The following is a 13704-nucleotide window of genomic DNA, read 5'->3' as shown; positions in this document are numbered from 1 at the left end:
ATGATATCAAACTCAAAAAAGAAAAAGCGGGGGGGTAAGCCTAAGCTGTACTTAAGTATTTTTGCACAGCATATTGATTTAGGATACCATATATTGACATCATCTATGCTTTATTGTATTTTTGTTTATTTTGTTAAATATTTTCCAATTACATTTTCAATATAGTTCCAGTTTCAACACTCCATTTCATGGTTGATACCTCTGCTCTACATCCAAATACTTGTGAGTGAAACTATGTGGTAGAATGGGAAGAACACTAATTCTGGAGTCAGAGGACCCAAGTTCAAATACAATCTTTAGTCTTACTTTCTTGTGTAAAACTGAGCAAGTCACTATACCACCTGAATTTCTGTGTCCCCATATGTAACATGAGGGTTTTGGACTACTGGACTGGAAGGTCCTTTCTAGTTCTAAATCTCTTAACATATAATCCTATGAACTTGAGTCTCAGACAGGAGGAGATGTGGTGGCCCATTGTTATAAAGCTAGTCAGTGCTGGAGTCAGGATTTGAACCCAGGAATTTTCACCTTAAGTCCAACACTTTCTAGTACACTATACGGTCTCCCTATGAAGCTTAAAATGTTAAACACAATGTGGGGTACAGCATTAGATTAAAATATAATACAACGAAGGGTTAGAGTCTCCTACCTCTGGGTTCTAAGTTCTTTCTGCTCCTCTGCAATAGGGTCCTTTGAGGCCAAACCACCAAACCACGCACAATAGGGTGAGGAAAGGCAAGGAAACATGGAGGGAGACCTCAGGATGAGAGCTTGCAAAGTCAATTTTCAAAGCTTGACTTTCATGAAGTTAACCGTAAGGGCCATAGCAGGGAGTGTAAGTCATACTGGAACTGAGCTCCATCAATGCCAGGAGAATGGAGTGGGACAACTGGGGTGCATACATCTATAGGCTGATGGCTTCTTTGGACAGAGCAAAGACACAGGACACAGCTCTGACCAGGCAGGACTGCAGCTAAATGCCTCTGACATTCTCCAGGTTATATCATCACTACCACCACCTCCCAGTAGTTGCTAATTCTGATGAGACAGCTGCATAATTAGGCATGCTGCCTTTAGAGCCCTTTCTCAGAAAGTTCCTACAAAATCTGTTTTCCTATTAAATGAGGATGGGGAGGGAAATAGAATGAAAACCCAATGTTTCTGCACTTTGTATACATTCACATGACAGAGGAATCTTTGGAAGGAGGGTACTAAAAGGATAACAAACTGTGAATATCCAAGTCTCCATGACCTTCTGCCAGTAATAATAATAATAATGATAATAGCAAACAGCTCACATTTCTATAATGCTTGAAGATTTGAAAGGGCATCTTAAACTCCCTCTCTCAGAAATGGGTCGTTATTATTGCAACAGTCTTTCCTCCTTGTTCTAACTTCAGGCTCTCCTCATACACATTTGGCCAGATTAATATTCCTTAAAGACCATGTTCATTGCCTTATCTGCTCAGTCTTTAATGGCTCACAATTTCCTGTAATATCCAGACTAAACACCTCTAAATTCAATAGAGAAGAGAGCACTGGCTTTGGCAATCCAGAAACATGGGCTCCTGATAAACAGTAGGCATTTAATAAATGTTCGTTTCCGTTACCTTCCTACATTATGAGCAGTGTGCATGAGGACCTTAGGTTTCTCATGGAAAATGGGTATAATACAAGTATTACCTAACTCAAATAAAGTGATAGACTTTATCACCACAAAGTGCTATATAAATGCTACTTATCCTTCTTTCAAAGTTGTTTAATATTGGATTTTCTCCTACATTCCCCCCTTCAATACCCCTCCTTTTTAACCAATATACACTCTGCTCACATCAGGTATTGTTAACATCCTACAGTCATGTTATGTTCATTTCCAACTTTATGCTATATTTTTTTTTCTGTGGCATCATGGAATAAGCACTGGCTTGGGAGTCAGAGGACCTCAGTTCAAATCCTCCTATCATTTATTACCTACCTATATGACCTTCAAGTTACTTTAACTTTTTGTTGTTATTGATTCACATCTAACTCTTCATGACCCCATTTGGGGTTTTCTTGGTAAAAATAATGGAGTAATTCGTTATTTCCTTGTCCAGCTCATTTTATAGATGACATAACTGAGGCAAAAGGGGTAAATTGACTTGCCTAGGGTCACACAGCTAGTAAGTGTCTAAGGCCAGATTTGAACTCAGGAAGATAAGTCTTCCTGACTTCAGCCCGGACACTCTTATCAACTGTACCATCTAGCTGCCAACTATTTAACCTCAATTTCCTGTCTCTAATGCTAAGTAGATGGACTAAATGGACTTTAAGGTCCCCATTGCATTAATTCTATTGCACTATGATCCTTATCAGTGACGAATGCTGGATTTAGTTAGAATTGTAAGGCCTGGGATTTAATCCTGGCTCTTGCATTTGCTCTCTGTATGACCTTGAGTAAGCCATTCAACATTTTAGAGCCTCAGTTTCCTCACCTGTAAAATTAGGTGGGGGAACTTGATGTTATCTAAGAATCCTTCTGGATTTAAATTATGATCCCTATGATCCTTAGCCATCCTGGCTACTTTCCTAACTATAATCCCCTTATCCTTGTTTAATAAAAAGAGGACCACAACAGTGGGAAGCATGTTCTATCCAAGAGGCCAAAGACTCAGAACTATAACTCCTACTTCTGTATAGTGTCCCCAATCTTCCCCTACCCAAGACATTCTCTGAGGTAGTAAGTATAAGCATTTTAAAGATTTAAGGCGCAAAAAGAAAATGTGAATTAGATTAATTTCCTCAGGTGGTAAGGCTCCTCCCAATGAACTGAGTGAACTTAGAATAGAAATGGAGCCTCTCTGCTTCAGACCCAACTTTATTTTCACTAGAAATACTACACAGACGTTCATGGGATTGTATAGGTCAAAAAGAGTCCTTACTGGTCTTCTAGTCCAACTTTGTTTTATAGATGTAGAAGATTAGACCCAGAATGGGGCAGAGAATTGCCCAAAGTCACAAAGCTAGCTAACAGAACTAAAGTGTTTTCTGGCTGATAGACCTTTCCTCCCTGCCCCTCTTTAACATGCAAAGGTTACAACAAAACAAAATATTGTAATAATGACCAAGCTCAGCTCTGGAGAAGACTTGGGAAAATAGAGTTTCTGCCTGTCTTTGCAAAGTTGGAGGACTATGGGTATGAAATATTTTATATACTGTCAGTCATAAGTAATGTCTTGATTAGTTTTGTTGAAATCTACTGCTCTCTCCACTCTTAAAAAATATTATTCTTTGTTACAAAGGATAAATCAGTGGATAGGGAGGGGAGGGAAAAGGGATATATTTGGAAATGAAAAAGATATAAAAACAAAAGGTATAAATGAAAGTAACGTAATTCAGGGATTCATTTTCTTTTCCTGAGTCTGTTCTAAAAACACTTTGAATGCCCCTTTAGAAGGTGGTTGGATTGAGTTCAGGACTCATATTTGCCTTATGTAATTGGTTTCTTTTTGACTTGTAATAGTAGCAGCTGACATTCATATTGTACATTAAAGTTTCAGAAGCATTTACCATATATTATCCCATTTAAGCCCACAAGGCAGATAACTACAGATGTTATTATTCCCATTATGCAGATGGGAAAACAGAGGCTTATAGAAATGAAATGACTCATCAATGGTCATGTTGTAAATACCTGTGGCAGCCTTGGAACCTAGAGCTCCCTGACAGGTCCAGTATTCCATCTACCTCATATTCATGCACATGATTTGATGGCAATGACACACACACACATACACACACACACACACACACACACACACAAAGACATAACAGGTCACAACAGTAACTCTATGGTGAAAAGTCAGTGTTAAATGGGTCATATTAGTGAAGATAGGGAGTTATGAAGGTTGTAGTGGGTTATATAAGAGAGAGAAGGCACAATTCTAAGTTCTCACATGCAAATAAGTTGGGTACCCCTTGGGAAAGTCATTTAACCAGTAAACCCTCTCAGCCTCAGTTTCTTCATCTACAAAATGGGAATACTAATGGCACTTACTCCACAGGATCAATGTAAGGCTCAAATGTGATAACATATGTAAAGATTTATATAAATCCTAGGGCAGCTAGGTGGTGTAGTGGATAGTGTGCTGGGCCCAGAGTCAGGAAGACATCTTCCCAAGTTCAAATCTGGCCCCAGACATTTAGTAGCCGTGTGAGCCTGGGCAAATCACTTCACCCTGTCTGCCTTAGTTTCCTCATCTGTAAAATGAGCTCCACAAGGAAATGGCAAAACCACTCCAATATCTCTGCCAAGAAAGCTCCAAATGAGGTCATGAAAAGTCAGGCACAACTGATCAAAAATATAAATCAGAGCCATTATTAAGATACATGTCTACATTGAATTCATAGGATCTAAAGCCAGAAAGATTCTTAGAGATCTTCTAGTACAATTTTCTCATTTTACAGATGAGGAAACTGAGGCCTAGAGAGAAGTTATTCGTGTGCCCTTGAGCCAGTAATTAATTAAATCAGGATTGAATCCCAGATTCTTTACTCCATATCCACTGCTCTACCATAGTTGTATGCTATTGGGGCCAGCTGAATCTTGAGTGCTGTAGGACCTGTTAAGCTTCTGCTCACCAAAAAAGAGGCTGGGAAGGTGAGGGGGAAAAAATAAAGCATGTAAGAAATGAGTAGAAAATAGGCAACACTGGTCAACCTCCTTTCTGGGCATCCTCTAGGAAGACTGCCTTGAAATTCGGTTAAAAAGGAGTTGCTTCCCTTTCCCTGCTATAGTTAATCTTCTGTTGCCACTAGCTGGTCAGTATAGGTACTTGGAAAAGCAAGGGCTCTTTAAAGAGGCTCTGTCTCTCTGGATGTAGGACCTGTGAAAATACCCTGGCTCATTGGGTTTTCTCCTCCATGGGAGAAGTAACCTCACCTTTTGCTCTCCAAAGACTTCCTGATTAATATGGGGGAGAGGAAAGTCTTCCCTCCTTCCCCCAAAGGCAACAAGTCACCCCCAAATTCATAAGTGTTTTAATAAGCTAAAATCATTCCTGTAAGGATAACACTCTATTTCTCCAAAGGCCTCTCTCTCTTTCTCCTCTACCCTACCCTATTAGGGGTTGGGAAGGGGAAGGAAGAAGAGAGGGAGATTGTAATTGTCAACCTGGGTCCAGAGTGCCAGATATACTCAGTTCTTTCTAGCACATCATTAAAGTCATCTGTCATGGTCATGCTTTCTGTTAGATTTATCCCAAGGCTTGCATTTTCCTCCAGTTTCCTCATCTGCTATTCCCCTCCCCGGCTCTGGTCTTTCTGAAGGCAGCCGGGTCTAAGCGGGTTTCTAACAAAGGGGGTGCTGAAAGGTAGGAGCCTGTGTGGAACAGGGAAAGCTAGCCGGTTCAGAGTAAGCTAACTCCTGCATTCGGTGTACACTGATTAAGATACACAGAATGAGCTGCCTCCCACAGGGCCAATTCAGTACTCGGAGCTGGTAAAAATGGTCAGGCTCTCAGCCACGCCACGGCTCACAACGGTAGTTTTCTTTTTGCTTCTGTGGCTCCAGAAAACCAGGGCTGTGTTTAGCCCTGGAATCTCAACTGACTGAGCCCACTTCTTCCTGCCTTCTTGCCTCTAAACAACAGGAAAAAAAGATCTGCTATACCACCATCCATCCAATCCCTTATCTACATTTTCCAACAAAAAAATACATTTATGTTGCTTCTAGATCACTGAAAAAAAAACTACGAGGAACACAGCTACTTCTGGGGTAGAGAGACTCTCAAAAAAGATGCAGTAATCAGATTTGAATGAGCAAAGTGGGAATTTTAAGAGGGAATTGGGGGCTAGGAAGAAGTGGAATCATACTGCTACCTGACAGCACTAGTCTCTAGTTAGAGATACCCCAGGATGCTGCCAGCCATTATGAAATCCTCATATAACATGGAAAAGAAAAATGTAATTGACAATATAGTGAGGCAAAGAAGAAAAAAATATGCCATAGCCTTCCAACTGTATACTGATGTATGCCTCATTCTCAGAATATGAAGAAGTGGAGTGTATACAGAGCAGGACTTGAAGCCGGGAAGACATGGGTCCAAGCGCTGATCCCGTCACTGGGTTTGTGACCCTGGGCAAGTCATTTACCTCTCAATGCTCTAGGCAGCTCTCTAGAACTCTAAGTTGCACAGAAGGTCCTGACCTTCACTGTAAAGAGAGATATCTTACCTGAATTGGAGTCTGATCAGAAGAAGGCAATTTTACCCTAGTTAAAAAAAATGCATTTTGAGTACCTGAATTTGAGTCCTGACTCTGTTACTTCCTACCAGTATAATCTTGGAAAAGTGGGAAAGTGACCTCTCTCTGGGCCTCAGTTTCCTTATTTGTAATATGAAATGGATAGATTAGATTATCTCTGATGTTGTTCCAGTTCTAAATCCTGAAATCTAAGCACTCTACTTTGTCGATCTGAAGAGGTCATTTTCTTCCTACCAGTAGTCCTCTCTGACCCTTTAAGGCCACATTTCCGAAGAAGCCCTGACCTGTAGCTAAATAACCTTGAGAAGAGACAGTTTGAGCTTGCATGTGCCCAAGTTCTCTTTCTCCCCCATCCTTTCCCCCCCCAGGATACTGTACACCCCCTCAGTTACACTCTTTACATGACAAAGGAAATTACTGAGAGGTGTTAAGACAAAGTAAGGTTATTAAATTCTCTTTTCCCTTTTTTTTTCCGGAATCAAAGCTGGTGGTAAACAACTGAACTTCCCCTCCTCTGGTTGCTATTAAGTACAGTGGGAAAGACACATTTAGATGTATGTGTTAGAATCAAAACTAAATCCCAGGTAAGATCTAGGCCACCTGTGTGTAGGTGCTAAGGGGAGGGGGGCGAAGGGGAAGGGGGAGATAAGGAGGGGGAAGGGAGTGGTGGAAATGCAGAGAGAGAGGAGGAGACATGAAAAGACTGAACCCAGGAGACCTGAACTAGCTACCTCTTCTAGCCAAACTCTTTCCTATTTGGCCACTTCTTCCCCAATTTTCCAAGTAATAAAAAAGGGTGATGACTGAGAAAGGATGGGATGACCATCATATAACTGATAGCATTCATAATTATAATTGTATAGAATGTCAAAGATAAAAGCAAACAGAGATGATCTGGGTTCAAATCCAGACCCCTATTCTTATTATCATGTGGCCAATTTCCCCCCTCATATGTAAAATGGAGGTAAACATCGCTTGTATTACCTATCTTCCAGAGTTAAACAGAAATATAACAATAGGAGTGTCATCATGTAGCTTAGCCCTTCTTTATACAAATAAGGAAACTAAGGCCCAGAGATATAAGTGACTTACCCAAAGACTAACATTAGTTATAAGGTTAAATCATTGCAATTCCCAAATAACATTATTTCATTTGCTTTCCTCTGGACTCCTATTCATCTTCCAGGTAGGTAATATCAGCTTCCTTGCTTTACTCTAAACCATCAACAGTATCCAAATCCTGTTTCAAGGCCCAGCCCACCTTACTCCAATAAAACTTTCCCAGACCACTTCAATCCAATGATTTCTCCTCTGGACCAATGTCTTGCTCATCTGTCACTTAATCATATACAGTCTTGTGACTGGCATCTCTTATATTGTCTTAAAATTAAACACACACATACACATACACATACACACATACCTAAACAAGTGAAAGGATCCTTGATGGATTACCACATGGTTTGACTCTCTCCTTCACTAGTTATTTAACTTTTAAGCCCTATTTCCCTAACTCCATGGTATATTCCATAATATCAAGGACTATGTCTAATTCAGGGTTGTATCCCCCATAGTATCAAGCATTCAAAAGATGCTCAATAAATCTTTGCTTTGCTCTTATCCTAGTGGAATTTCACTATTTTCTTCTCTATTTGGAAGTAGATTTTTTCTGCATTTAGGTCTTCTATACCAAGAAACATGGATTTTAGGACCCTTAATCCCTTTCTGATTTTTGATAATTTCCGTCTGGGAAGTAAAGACCCATTTATTTAACCAGGGAAGTTCATGCCTGCCAGGGAAGGAAGAGATGAAGGCAGGGGAAATGCGGAAAGAAACAGCACTTGTAATTCACCTCCACACCCATCAAAAGCAGGGTAAATTGTTCAGGACACTAGGCAGAGGGTGACAGGGAGGGAGAACTTGAGAAAAAAAAATGGAGGATTTCAGAGTCCAGCTTACAGAAGAAACCAGTTGTACAAGGAAAAATCTGTAGATTGCAAACAGCCATATTGGGTGAGGTGGTACAATCTCTTTTAAAATTCACCTTAGGGACCCAAGAGGACTTTTAATCCCAGGGGATCAGTTGGATAGTGTGATGCTGGGTTACTAGAATGAATAAACAGAGCAAATTGTCCCCACAGACCTAAATGTAACCTCATCAGACACTCCCACCTCCTCATAGCCCCAGACAATCATCAGAGGTTTGGTACATCTCACTGACATCTCTCCTTGAACAATGGCCACAGACTTTATCAAATGGAAACACTCATGAACTCCAGATCTCTTCTCTGGTCAGAAGCAAGACAGAATGGAAGTGTCTACTCCTATTGGAGAAACATATGGCATGGGAATTCTTCAGAGGCAGAAAACTGACCGAATGGTTAGGTAGGTGGAGACTAGTGTCTCTAAGACCATGAGGCCTAGGGAAGAGGGGATGGCAGGAATACCAAATCTTCCCTTTCTAGCCAGTTGTAGGGCTCTCCACAAAGCTCACTGTGCACCCAGTGTTTACCCGCAAACAGTCTCAGACCAATACAAATAAAAAGCCTCCGTTTCTCTGCATAGCTCCTGCCATCCATCCCCAGCCATCTGCTTGCTGCTGATGCTCGCCAAATTCTCCGGCGGGAAGCAGCACCACCACAGGTCCCTGGCACAGGGCAGAAGAGAGAGATGGGGAGGGCATACCCCAGAAGCAGGCAAATCTCCAGGAACAGATCACAGTAGGATGAAGGGGAAAATCATCTACAAGGTGGGTGGGGGGTTAACCTCAAGGAATGGAACTATACTTCACAGCCTCCACAATTTCTGGTACTTTCTAATCACAAAACATTTATAAAGGCTCCTAGCGAGAATGGAAATTCTTAGAGGAAGAAAGTAGAAGAATTCTAGAGATACAACTGCCCATGGCAAACAGTCATGAGAATATAGGATTTTTAGCTTCCTACAGTACACTTCTGGTTCCAGTCATTTACATGCCATGATTTCATCTGTTCAATCACTGGGATCAGGGCTTTTCTGAGAAAATCCTGACCATGTGTTAAAACACAAAGACACCAAACCCTTGGGCAGTCTGATCTAGGGCAGCTTCCCAAGCAGCCAAACAGGAGCTTCCTCCCCTTCACTCCCACCCCCAAGGTTTTGAGCTTCTCATTCTCCTATCCTCTAAGCTGTTCACATTCCCTCTTGTAATTCTGCCATTTGGGTCTCTCAATCTGTTGGACCCATTCCGTAAGGACTCAGGAGACCTTGGTATAGTTGGGTGACATAGCCTGCTCAGTGAAAGGTGGAATGCTGGGGGAGAGGAAGTTTGGCATTCCAGGAGTCTCTGAGTCCCTCAGTTCAGTGACCTGGGGCATGCCTCCTCAGAAGCCAAGAACCAGAAGAAGGGAAAGGGGGGCAGTAGTGAGCCTAAGGAGAAGCCTGGCTGTTTCACTGACAAGATCATAGAGCTGAGCTCCAAGGCTGGAACCAGCAGACTGAGCTAGGAGTCCCAGACTTCCTGAGCTATTTGTGCCATGGAGCCAATACTGGTCTCTAAGAGCCCAGGTGAAAGGGGGCACAAAGCTGATCCACAGTGGTGTATCATCTCCTCCTCAACACCTTTTTATCCTTCTAGGCAGAATGGACACTATAGGGGAAGGAATGTGCTTTTCCACAGAAGTAAGATAAACTGACCTGGGAAACCCCGCAGAAGGAACCTTAAACTTGATGTGCCTGCTCCACCTCCCCCCATAGCCTTCTCTCAGGGAAGCCAAGAGCACTCTAGTTACTGTAGATTTCAGGGCTAAGAGAGGAAAGAAAACCCGGGACTGAGTGGAGCAGAGCAGTGTCAAGTGCCCATCTGCTGCCTTTTTTACACAGAGAAGAAGTTTAGAGCTTTGGGAAGAGCAGGAGAAAGAGGAATTCAATTTATTTTCAGGCATTTTGCTCCCATTCTTTAGTATCTTTGTATGATAGCATTTTAGAGTTGGAATGGACTTTAGAAATTATCTAGTCCACCCCTTTCATTTTACAGAGGAGCAAAATGAGATTCAGAGAGCTGAAATTACTTGCCCAAGGTCATAGGTAGTAAAAAGAGCACTGATTTAAACGCATATGAATGATCTTACTTTAAATCCAGTTTTCCTCAGTCCTCTCAACTACATCTCTCCAAGTTCTCTTTCTGAAGTGAGCAGGAGTTGAGTGATGACAGAATGGGAAGAAAGTGTCCCTCTATCTTTTGACAGATATTTCCTAGAAGCAAACACAGGCCAAAAGCCCCCATCTGTATCCAGAACAGAATCCCACAGCTCTCGCCTCCCAGGAAGGGCTGAGAAGAATTTGGGACAGAGCAAGGGAGGAGGGGTCCTTCAATAAATAGCAGAAGGGTGAGCTTGTGTCTTATCAGACACACTGTATTAATAAATCTTTCTCTTGAGTCTAAATGGGTGGATGGATAGGGATGAGGAGACAGCTAAAGAGAGGGAGAGGGAAAAAAATTTTTTTTGGATGCTCTAGATAATTAAGATACAAAGAGGAAAACCAGCCACTCTTCTGATAGCCCTGAAGGGAATGCTCCTTGGGGACTTGGCCAAACAGAGCAGGCGTCAGTCTGCCCCGGAACTTTCTGATTAAGTTCTGCCTTCACTGTTATTTTTTCAAGTCCTGCAAGTTATTATTTGCAGAAAATCGAGTGCTAAGCCAGGGGAGCTGTGCCCTAAGAAAGGAGTAGAGACCAGGAGACAAGGCATAAGTAGACAAGAAATAGGGAGTTCTAATGCCACTGATCAAACTTTGCTACCGCATTGTGTCAGCGCAGACCTGAAGACAGACCTCACACTAATTCTGCCCTTTTCCCACGCGATTTCCAGGAAAAACCCTGAGAGACAACAGGGTCATCCTTACACTGGGCACATTCAGATCGTAACCAGATGATAATCTAGAGAACATTTTTCGTTAAGGATTTGCCCAGTCTGCCAAATCCCTAGAGCAGGAGGTTCCGTTACTGAAAAGGGGTAGGGGTGAGAGTAGGAGGTCAGGTGCTCCAGTAGAGGGGCTGTCCCGTCTTCCCCAATTTCCACTGTTTCCCTCAACACACATAGTTAACTAGTGCATGCGTCTCCTAAACTCTTCTTTCAGCACGACAGCGCCCCGGAGGGGGGAAAATAGGGGGAGAACCTTCTTTCCTTGTCCTCTGTGCCCCGGAGTCTGCCCTGAGTAGCATTCTGCTCTTTAGATCTCCACTGCTGCAAAGCCAGGTGTCCCAACATTGATTCCGAGCACTAAGGTACCTTTGGTAGGAAATTTGGCTCCCACTATCTCTCATCCCAATCCCCAAAGGGGACAAAATCCCAAATCCCCAAGCTGTCAAACCCCATCCTCTCCCCCGGCACCTCCCTCCGGCGGTTCCCACTCCCAGAGCACACTCGAACCACCTGTACGCTGGTCCCCTGACAGAGTTGATGGTGGTGAAGGGGTGCCCCTTCCTCTCATCCATCTCTGATCACAGCCCCCCGCCCCCAACTCTTTCCCCCCTATCTCTTTAGTCTCGTTCAGGACGGTCTCGGTGTCCAATGCAAGGACCTCGCTCCCCACGCCCCCTGGGGCCCTGGGCTAACTCTTCGGGCCCCAAGCCAGAGATGTACGCGGGTTAATCAGGGGGTTCGCTCTCGAGCGGATGATTCGGGCCCTGGGGATTGTCTGAGCTCCGAAATATGATGCCCAATGAAGACACATCCCAGAGAGACAGTCCAGCGAGAGGGAGACAGACTGAGCTCTGGACTCCCACCTCTGGGTCCCACTAACCTATGCCTCCTCCGACCCCCGGGTTCCGCCTCTTACCCAGAGTGAAGAACGGCAGTTCCGTGTTGTCCAGATCGTCCAGCACTGCGATGCGCCCCGGCAGCTCGTTGCGCACAAAGAGCAGAAGCCGGGACTCTGCGGGGCTGCCCGGGCCGCCCGAGCCGGAGCCTCCTGAGCCCAGAGAGCCGGCCGCCGCGGCGGCTGCAGAGGCGGCTGCAGCGGCGGTAGCAGCTCCTGCTCCGGCCCCGGCCCGGCCGCCGCTCCAGCTGATGTCGCTTTCCCGTAGCACTGGCAGCGTGGACACGGTGACCGTCTTCAGTCGGCACGAGCTGTCGGGTTCCCGGGAGGCGGAGGAGCCGGGCCCGCTGGCCAGCAGCAGGAGAAGAGGGAGCAGCGGGGCGGGAGCGGAGGGAGGCGGCGGCAGCAGAGACGGGCGGCCGGAGCCCGAGCCTAGGCGGAGCCGGAGCCGCAGCCGCCACCGGAGCCCGAGCCCGGGGCTGCTCGGGTCGGCCATGCCTGAGGGGGCCGCGAAGCTGCAGCCCGGGAGGGCGCACCAAGAGGCGGGTACAGGGGCTCTGGTGGTGGAGACGGAGACTGGAGGAGAACAAGGACGCTAGAAGGGAAGGAACCGAGTGAGTCGCTTTCTAGCAGCCCCCAGCTCCAGGGCTCCGCCTCCCGATCGGCCCTGGACCGCCCCCCCCCCACCCCGCACCGCCTCCCCAGCCCCGCCGCCCCCACCACGGCTCAGCCTGGGACCCACTCAGCTTCGCCCCCCGCCCTGTGCCACCCCTCCCCATTCACCTTCTAGGCTCGCCGCAGTGACCACCTAAGACCCTAAGAGTCAGACTCCCTGAGATCCTTGCACCCCAATTTAATCCTGCCCTTCACCCTAGCATTGCCCCGGATTCACCGGGAGCTTCTCTACCCCCTTCCTCCTCCAACTCCTAGGACTTCGCATTGACCCTCCCTTCTCCTATCTGCCCCCCTCCCCCAACATCTTCCCTTTCCTCTCATATCCCCAATATAGAACTGCTTCTCCCCTTCACCCCCTCCCCAACCCCAGTAACCATCCTTTCCTCTTATCCCCTCAAGGTCCAGTCATCTTGTGCTTTCACCTCTCTCCACCCGCCCCACCCCAGGCTAAAACTGGCAGTCTCAGCTATGGCCTCTCCCCCCACCCTTCTGCCACCCCTAGGATGGGGTGTCCCCCATTGCCCTATGTAGTGAGGATATAACTTTGTGTTTCCTCAGGTACACCCACCCCCTTTCTCTTTTGATGCCTAGAGTCCCCTCCCCCCTCAAATTCGTGGGATAAACGCCTCCTTTGACCTACCTCTCCTGTCCTCCATTTAGTTCTCTATATCAGCTGCAAATACCTCAACTTTGAGCCTTAAACCTGCCTTCACTACCCCACTTCTCCCACTCCCGTCCCCTTCCCCATCTCCCCCCACCACCACCTTTATTAAGCCTGTGTAGCTTGGAGCAGACTAAGTCTGGCCAACAAGCCCTTCTCCACTCCAGGATCTCAGCAATGTCCCTGTTATCTCTCCCTCCCAGTTTTCCAAGAGCTTTTTAGTGTTGGATGCCTGCTCCTGGGCTGCTCAGAGCTCAGCATTTGTCAGTTTGTACTCTGGGTGTGAAATTCCTGAAAAGGGTGTGAGGCAGACACAAGCAGTTCTG

The 13704-nt window shown here is 45.4% G+C and overlaps 1 protein-coding gene across 1 annotated transcript in view; it reads right to left on the bottom strand.

Moving 5' to 3' along the window:
* ASTN2 (astrotactin 2) overlaps positions 1-12633 on the bottom strand; it is a 1115013-nt gene extending 1102380 nt beyond the window's left edge. Inside the window, 1 exon segment of the mRNA XM_020990605.2 lies at positions 12064-12633. Coding sequence (XP_020846264.1) covers positions 12064-12538 — 475 coding nt within the window. The 5' untranslated portion in view covers positions 12539-12633.
* Positions 12634-13704: the final 1071 nt, after the last annotated feature.

The sequence above is a fragment of the Phascolarctos cinereus genome, unplaced genomic scaffold (genome assembly GCF_003287225.1).
Source record: "Phascolarctos cinereus isolate Bilbo 61053 unplaced genomic scaffold, phaCin_HiC Scaffold_2;HRSCAF=192, whole genome shotgun sequence".
Lineage (NCBI taxonomy): Eukaryota > Metazoa > Chordata > Mammalia > Diprotodontia > Phascolarctidae > Phascolarctos > Phascolarctos cinereus.
This window is presented reverse-complemented; position numbering and strand designations above follow the sequence as displayed.